This window comes from Gavia stellata, chromosome 10 (assembly GCF_030936135.1).
Source record: "Gavia stellata isolate bGavSte3 chromosome 10, bGavSte3.hap2, whole genome shotgun sequence".
Classification (NCBI taxonomy): domain Eukaryota; kingdom Metazoa; phylum Chordata; class Aves; order Gaviiformes; family Gaviidae; genus Gavia; species Gavia stellata.
Window position 1 is genome coordinate 2,810,508 of NC_082603.1, and position 8,431 is coordinate 2,818,938.

Sequence of the window (8,431 nt, forward strand, 5' to 3'; positions counted from 1 at the left end):
CACCGGCCGCGGCAGGTGGGAGCGACCGGCGGCGGGGCGGGGCGGTGCGAAATCCCCCATTTCGTGATGATTTCCGGAGGCCGGGCGGAGGGAGGCTGACTCATCCGCGGCGCCAAGAAGTATATAGGCGGGCGCCTACCTGGCAGCGGCATTGGGTTCTTGACGCCAAGCGTTCACAGAGCCTGAGCCGCAGCGAGAGCCCTGCCACAGCCCTGCCGGGACATGATCCTGCCCTGCGCCCTGGTGGCCGCCCTCCTGGCTGCCGGCCACGCAGGTGAGTCCCGTCCCCTCACGTCCCGTCCCGTCCCCTCACGGGGGCAGGAGCCGGTCCGGCCGCCGGTGAATCGTGATTCAAACCCTGGATGGGGACTTCTTCTTCTTTTTTTTTTTTTTTTTTCTGTTCAGCTGCAGGTGGATTTAATGACCTATTTTTTTAGATGTTCTATATTCTTTCCTGATGTCTTGAATACTAGATGTGTGGTAGAGGGGATGTCAGGCCTGCGTGAGACAGTCCAGCCCTTCTGAGGGGGTTCATTGCTGTCAGGAAACACAGATTAATTCCTCAGCTTTTGGTACTAACTATTACCTGTAATAGCCTAAAGTGAATGGATACTCGTTCTCTTGTCTTCCTGATAAGCATTAAACTTCCAGGCACTGTCTAACTGCATCCGAAAAATCAGCTTAGTGCGATGAGAACACCAGTATAGCCGTATAAGACGCTAATTGAAGCGTTTGGTTTCATTCCAGCCAACCCTTGCTGCTCCAACCCATGTCAGAACAGAGGAGTGTGCATGACAACAGGATTTGATCGGTATGAATGTGACTGTACGAGGACAGGATATTATGGGGAAAACTGTACGACACGTAAGTATCTTAAATAGCTTTTCATGGAAATGGAATTTGAGAATTCAGTTTCAGGATTGCAGATTATTCTCCATAGCTGACTTTCATAATCTTTCTGTCAATGCTCACAGCGGAATTCTTCACGTGGCTGAAGCTAATGCTGAAACCTTCACCAAATACTGTCCACTACATCCTCACCCACTTCAAAGGAGCCTGGAATATCATCAACAACATTCCCTTCTTACGAGATACTATTATGAGATATGTATTAACGTGTAAGTATGAGTTCTCTCTTCTAGTCCTCTAACTAACTGGCAGAAGTTACTCATAGGACTTCAAAATATTGTACTTGATTCGTCACATATAAAGTCAGCAAGCTAAAATGCACTAAGATAAAAACACTAACCAAAATCTAAGATTTCAGCATGATTGCAGACTTGTATGAAACGTACTTTGAAATGGAAATGAATTTTGCTCTAATCTCTAATAGAATCCAGGATTTTGCTAGCATAAACTTTGTACCAAAGTTAGATCCAGTTGGTACCAAAGTACCAATAGTTGGATCTAGTTGATAATCTAGGACCCAGTCCTGTTATTCAGTAACTGTAATGCCGTTTAAAATCACTAACTGATAAGTGTGGAATTTGTCAATGCAACTACTGCCAAAATATATGGAAAAGATCTGGCCTTGTGATTTACTTTTTGAGACTAAAATGTACAGTTTAAAAAAAATAAATCAAATATTCTTTTTCTTTCTTTTCCAGCAAGATCACACTTGATTGATAGCCCACCAACTTACAATAGTGATTATAGTTACAAAAGCTGGGAAGCTTATTCCAATCTTTCCTATTACACGAGAAGCCTTCCACCAGTGGGACTTGACTGTCCAACACCAATGGGTGTTAAAGGTAAGGAATAAACCAGATGCGTAATGTTCACTTCTAGGAAGTTCTGCTTATCTTATCCTCTTAGCAAATACCATGAGACCTGCTTGTCTAAAAGCTCTTTTCAGTGTAGTTGACTTTAAGAATAGCCATGTTATGGATACACTGTGTAAGGCCTAAAAGATAGCTCGATAATAAGAACCAGAATAGTTACATGCTAAAAACAGGGAATTTGGAAGTTTCTAATAAAATTAAGAAAGTGAGCATAGAAAAGCAGGTAACTCCCCTTATTTGTATGCTGCTGTCCTTCGATAATAACATTGAAAGTCTTAAGACATTTTGTTGTTAGGAACAAAATTAAGTATTGCATAAATATAGTTGTCTTGAATATCTCCCTATTTCTTTCTCTCCCAGGTAAGAAAGAGCTCCCGGATTCAAAGCTGATTGTGGAGAAGTTTTTGCTAAGGAAGAAATTTATTCCTGACCCACAAGGCACGAATATGATGTTCACATTCTTTGCCCAACACTTCACTCATCAGTTCTTTAAGACAGACCACAAGAAAGGACCTGGCTTCACTAAAGGTCTCAACCATGGGGTACGATCATAGCTCTGTAACTTGAACACAGCACTTAGTTCTTAGGAGCTACTGAGCAGCTGGAATGGTATCTTACGGGTTGTCAGGGTACACAAACATTGCATGTACCGTGCAACACGGTTTGCCACAAACGGATGGGCTTACCCCTTCTGCAACTTCTCCTTAGGCAAAATTCCAGCACTCGATAGCATCTCTTCCCGGGTCACACTGCTTGTGCAAAGCATGTGGTTCTGCTTAAAATATCTGCACAGGGATCTGTTGACTTTTTTTATTCTTCCCAAGAATCTGCTTTCACCTAAAGCATGTTAGATAAGTTCTGGATACTCACTGGCTCTGGACTCTGTCGGTAGCAAAGAGCTGTATCTAGCACTGTAACGTATCTTGTATGCTGCTAACTGAAGAAACTTAGTTTAAAAAGAACTTCAAAAGCAGACTTGGATTTAGGATCTTTATCTACAAAACAGGCAGCCTTTGGACAAAGAGTTCTTCAGTAGAAGTGTACTGTGTATGTCTAAACCAGAAAGCTCTAAAATATGTGTGTATATGCAAAGAGCTGTCTGCATAATAGAAAGCTGCCGACACTTTAAACAGTCCTCTTAAATTGCCAGTCAATTTTAAAACTTGCTCTTATGCAGTGGTGGCTCCAGTTGCCAGGGAATGGTTTGGCTTCATCTTAAATATCAGTGCATGATACTTAAAAGGTAACAATGATCTAATTATAAGGTAAACATTGAAGGGATGAGCTCTTATTGGCATCCATAGAAGTGGGACCTATCCTGAAATAGCAAAAAATGCAGCCTGGTTTCATGTTCCAAATGCTTTTATTTTATAGGTTGACTTGAACCATATTTACGGAGAGACTCTGGAGAGACAACTTAAACTGAGACTTCGAAAGGATGGAAAGCTAAAATACCAGGTATGTCTTACCTCAAAATTCCTGCCTTCTTATTGGATGACATGTTTTTCCTAAAACCGGTGCTCTGTGCATGGTGTAGTTGATCTGAAGTGTAAGCATAAAGTCAGTACTGGCAGAATAAACACAGCTTAACTCATAAGCATCATAACTTATGACTCTCTTGTTTTGTTGTTTCTCTCTCCCATCGGCAGATGATTGACGGAGAAATGTATCCACCAACGGTGAAGGACACTCAGGCAGAGATGATCTACCCTCCTCACATACCTGAACACTTGCAGTTTTCTGTTGGGCAGGAGGTGTTTGGTTTGGTCCCAGGCTTGATGATGTATGCCACGATATGGCTGAGGGAACACAACCGGGTCTGTGACATCCTGAAACAGGAGCATCCGGAGTGGGATGATGAGCAGCTGTTCCAAACTACTAGACTTGTATTGATAGGTGAGTGTCACTTTTACTACATGCAACTCTAACCTTCTCTTGAGCATGACACTTCTACCCATTATCTGCTGCAGTAGGTGTAGTAGGAGGAAAAGCTATTACTTAAATTGCTGTGTGAGGGCATACATCTGAGCCTTCATGACCTGTCACAGCTTCCTCTCAGCTATGTTAAAGACAGAACTGAAGAAAACTGAGTGAGGTGTTACTTAATTCCCTTATCTAAGGGAAAGAGAACTGAAAGCAGTGAAAAGGCAGGAAGGCAATGTTCATTTCTCAGAGAGAAAGCATGTGAGGCTAGATGACCTCAACTCTCAGACCTTGTGGAGTTTTTTTGCAGGTTTTTCCCCTGGGGTTGGGTCAGTTCAGGTATGCTTTAAAAGAAAGGTTGTGATTAAGTCTAAAGTTCAGGAAGTTATGTAAAATGTAATTCTAAATACTTCTCCTGTCTAATCTGTTCAGTAGTATTTCATTTTATGTAAATGGTGATGTACACTAAGCTTGAAAAGACCTTGCCCAAACTGTGACTGAAACAGTAAACCAAGACAATTTTATTAAGCAGCTCAGAAGCTGAGAGTTGCTTTCAGATACCAACTTTCTTCATTATCCCCTACCTCTGTCCTAGAGAGTATTGTACCACTGAACACAGTGTAGATCCTGACGTGTGCTGTTCTGTGGAACATAAAAGGAAACATGTCTTTGGGGGGAGCAGGCTACAAAAAATGCTTCTCTACCACAGCCAAAAACTCTTGGGATCTTAAGTACTGTTCCACCCCTTACTCTTAGTCACATAAAATATGTGAATAACTTTCTAAAGAGATAACACACACTTCAACATTCTGTTACCCTGATCACGGTAGTATTTTTTTAGAACAGTTCAGAAATGGTGTTTTCTCTCAGAGCAGGGTAACCACCTAAAGTTTCTCAGGGAACCAGTGCTAATATTCTCTCTGTTTCATTGACCAACAGGAGAGACAATCAAGATAGTCATCGAGGACTATGTGCAACACTTGAGTGGCTACCACTTCAAACTCAAGTTTGATCCTGAGCTGCTGTTCAACCAGCGATTTCAATACCAGAACCGAATTGCAGCTGAATTCAATACTCTCTACCACTGGCACCCACTTCTGCCTGACACTTTCCAGATACACGACCAGGAGTACACTTTCCAGCAGTTCCTCTACAACAACTCTATAATGCTGGAACATGGCCTTTCCCATATGGTGAAATCTTTCTCCAAGCAGAATGCTGGCAGGGTAGGTACTTTCTCAAGCTGCTAGTGAACCAACAGGGACATAAACTGGGGGTGGGACGAGGGGGTAGAATAAAGCTATCCAAAACTAATCGTGTACTGTAAAGGCACGACTTGCTCATGACTCTTCTCAGGAGATCTTACTACTTTTCATCTCTGTTAAATAGGTTGCTGGTGGGAAGAATGTTCCTGCTGCAGTACAGAAGGTAGCAAAGGCTTCAATTGACCAAAGCAGACAAATGCGATACCAGTCCTTGAATGAGTACAGGAAACGCTTCATGTTGAAACCATTCAAATCGTTCGAAGAACTTACAGGTAACAGTTTTCATCCTTTCTAACAAACAAGGGCCCTTTTTCTTAAAACGGCTAACAGTCTTGTAATACTATTACTGGACTTGAACAGGATAGTGTTGCAATGAAAATAGGATTTTTTTCCACTTACAGTTTTCACTCATTGATAATTACAGGAGAAAAAGAAATGGCAGCTGAACTGGAAGAGCTTTATGGAGACATTGATGCTATGGAGCTGTACCCAGGCCTTCTCGTAGAAAAGCCGCGACCAGGTGCCATCTTTGGTGAGACGATGGTGGAGATTGGAGCACCGTTCTCCCTGAAAGGACTGATGGGAAATGCCATCTGCTCCCCTGAGTACTGGAAGCCTAGCACCTTTGGAGGAAAAGTGGGCTTTGAAATAATCAATACTGCCTCCCTACAGAAGCTCATCTGCAACAACGTGAAAGGCTGTCCTTTCACCGCTTTCCACATCTTAAATCCTGAACCCACAGAGGCGACTATTAATGTTAGTACCTCAAAAACAGCAATGGAAGATATCAACCCCACACTACTACTGAAAGAGCGATCTGCTGAGTTGTAAAAGTCCACCTATTTATTTATTAACTATATAACTTATTCTATTTATGGCTTAAAGTGTTTAAAAACAAAAAAAAGCAAAAAACCACTAAAAAAAAAAACCATGAGCATCTTCATTGTGGGGGTTGCCCTAGATTCCTTACTCAGGTAAGGCTTCCATTTAAAAAAGGGATTTTCTGTGCTTGAGCTCTACAGTGGTGAATCCCTTGTTTAAAGTCTTCTGTAACAGAACTACGTATTCCAAAGTGGACAAAGGTTCCAAGTCTTTTTTTAGTCTTGTTTTAATACTTGACAAAGGGTGTTTTGGTGTTTGTCTTTTTGACTTGGTAGGTCACATAATGCTACAAAAGCAAGTTACTGCCTCAGCAACTTCTTAAACTTGAAAACAGGCCATTGAACTAAAAGTACAGGAAAAATTTGACTTAATGAATACTGCCAGAAAAGATTATGAATTCAGCATGAGCACTCCAGGATTAACAAAAAATACATATACTTGAGACTCACTCACTCACGTAAAGTCAGAAAATGCGTTGCATTTATCATTGATACTACCTCTCCCTCATTGCAAATAAGGCACTTTGTATAGTAACTTATGTTTGTTTTATATGTAAGTCTACTCTCATGTGGCATTATACTTTTCTAATTTAATTATTTAAAGAAAATAGAATTGGGGAATAGTGAAAATTCTCCTCTGTGTATGTTTACACAGCTTCAAATGAATACAGAATAGACCTAGCAAGACTTGAAGGTAGTTTATGTACACAAGCCATACTTGTGACTTAGAAACAAAACATCATCCCTTCTCCCCTCAATAAATAGAACTAAAAGTTATAAACAGAGGCATTTTAAGTGGCTTAAGCTTAAATAAAACTGGCTAGCTAGCACAAAATCTGCTAGACTTCTTTGTCCTGGTCCAGCACTGAAATACCCGGTCTAATCTGGGCTTTTAAGTTACACAGGATCTTGTACCAGCACTTCAAACTTTGCATATAAAGGTATCTTTTTTTAATTTCTAGAGAGGAAATGTAGAAGATGATCTTCCCATAAAAACAGCTGGGGAACTATAGGTAAAAAGAAAAAGTCACTTCAGACTGGAATAGAGCAGCAACCTGGTATTCTGTGCCCCTGCCCAAAATTCCTTGACTACTTGTGGAAAAGGACTTGAGTTTTATATTTCGTCTGAATCTCTCAAACATTTGTAGAGGCTTGTGTGTTGTAACAGCTCTGGCAGTGGTGTAGTTTGACTGTGACTTCTGTTTCTGTTGATTTGTTTAGAGACACCAATTACCTTATGCTGTGTAAGTTTGTAATTGTTAGCGTGAATAGCTAAATCCAGATCTCCTACAGCGGTCCATGCCAGTGACTGATTTGAGGTGATCTTTGGTATGAGTGCTTTGGGAGAAAGAACGGTATTTGTTTTCCTTTTTTGATTTGAAGCATGAAGAAGGGAAAAACTTCAATAACCTTGTATGAAAAGGTGGTCAGTACTGTATATGCTAGTAAGTGAAAACTGCTCAGACACTTGTTAAACATGTAATTGTTGTTCAGATCCATCTCTGAAATACGCTTCTTCAGAGCACCTTTCTGCTGTTGACAAGGAAAAGTGTTTGGCTTAGAGTCAAAGGGAGACAAGGCTGGACAGATCTAGTTATTTTGGGGTAGGTAAAGAGGAATTCCTCAGGCCGTGTCATTGGAGTTAAGTTAAAAGCTGCTTCAGAAAGGAATCGTGTTCACTCTGTATTTTGTACTCTGCAGCTGCATTTCAACAGTCACTTACTTCTCTGTGACCCAGCCTGCTGGGTTTGGCTGGGTTCAAGTTGCTCATGATAAATGTGTATGTTTGAGATTATTTATTGAAAAGTCTGTGAATTGTTTTTCACTTTATTTTTGTAGGACAAGAATGTTTTTAAAATGCAATTGTTTATGTAAATAAATTGGAACATTACCTTTATGGGCTCATTTGCTTGTGACTTCTTTCAGCAATAGGTAGTAGGAAACAATTCTCTCGTCTTATTTGCCACTCAAGATTAAATAGGGAATTACTACCAGCATTAAACTCTTGTATCTCAAACCCAAGATGCCTGTAACTTAAATCATCAAAATATGTTTGGGGGTTTTTTTCCCTTTGGTCACCAGCGAAAAGCACTTCCACTATGACATCCCTAAAGAAGCCAGCTGCTCTTCCCTATAGCACTGCTGGCATCTTTGCTATCTCCCGAGTACTGGGGTGCTTTAGAGGGAAAGTACAACACTGGTGTTGCACAACACCAACCTGGTGCAACCAACCTCCTTTCCCCACTGTCAAGTGCTAAGACTTTCCCAAGCAAGAACAGGCCCTAGGTGTTTCTCTTTAGGCTTAGCATCCTCTGGGAGGGGAAACTGCTTTGGGCTACAAGCAGCCGCCGGACAAGGTCTTTGCACTTGGGTGTGTTTTCAGCAGTGGTAGCTTCTCCTTGTTGTCAGAGAGCAAACTGTGAAGCTGTGACAGCCACTTCTTCGTTGACTGCCTTCCCTCTGCACAAGGGTCCTGCTTTGTTATCTTTATCATGGTTATTGACTGACAAAGAGTGATACAAGCTGGAAAGGTGGGCAGTGGGGCTAGGACAAGAGCAGTGGCACGCTTAATGAAAACCAA

The 8,431-nt window shown here is 41.3% G+C and overlaps 1 protein-coding gene across 1 annotated transcript; it reads left to right on the forward strand.

Moving 5' to 3' along the window:
* Positions 1–222: 222 nt before the first annotated feature.
* On the forward strand, positions 223–5,800 carry PTGS2 (prostaglandin-endoperoxide synthase 2). The gene is made up of 10 exons (XM_009822287.2): positions 223–274; positions 748–864; positions 975–1,118; positions 1,608–1,751; positions 2,142–2,323; positions 3,156–3,239; positions 3,431–3,677; positions 4,644–4,930; positions 5,094–5,241; positions 5,394–5,800. The coding sequence occupies exons 1-10, from the start codon at positions 223–225 to the stop codon at positions 5,798–5,800; spliced, it is 1,812 nt and encodes a 603-aa protein (XP_009820589.1).
* Positions 5,801–8,431: the final 2,631 nt, after the last annotated feature.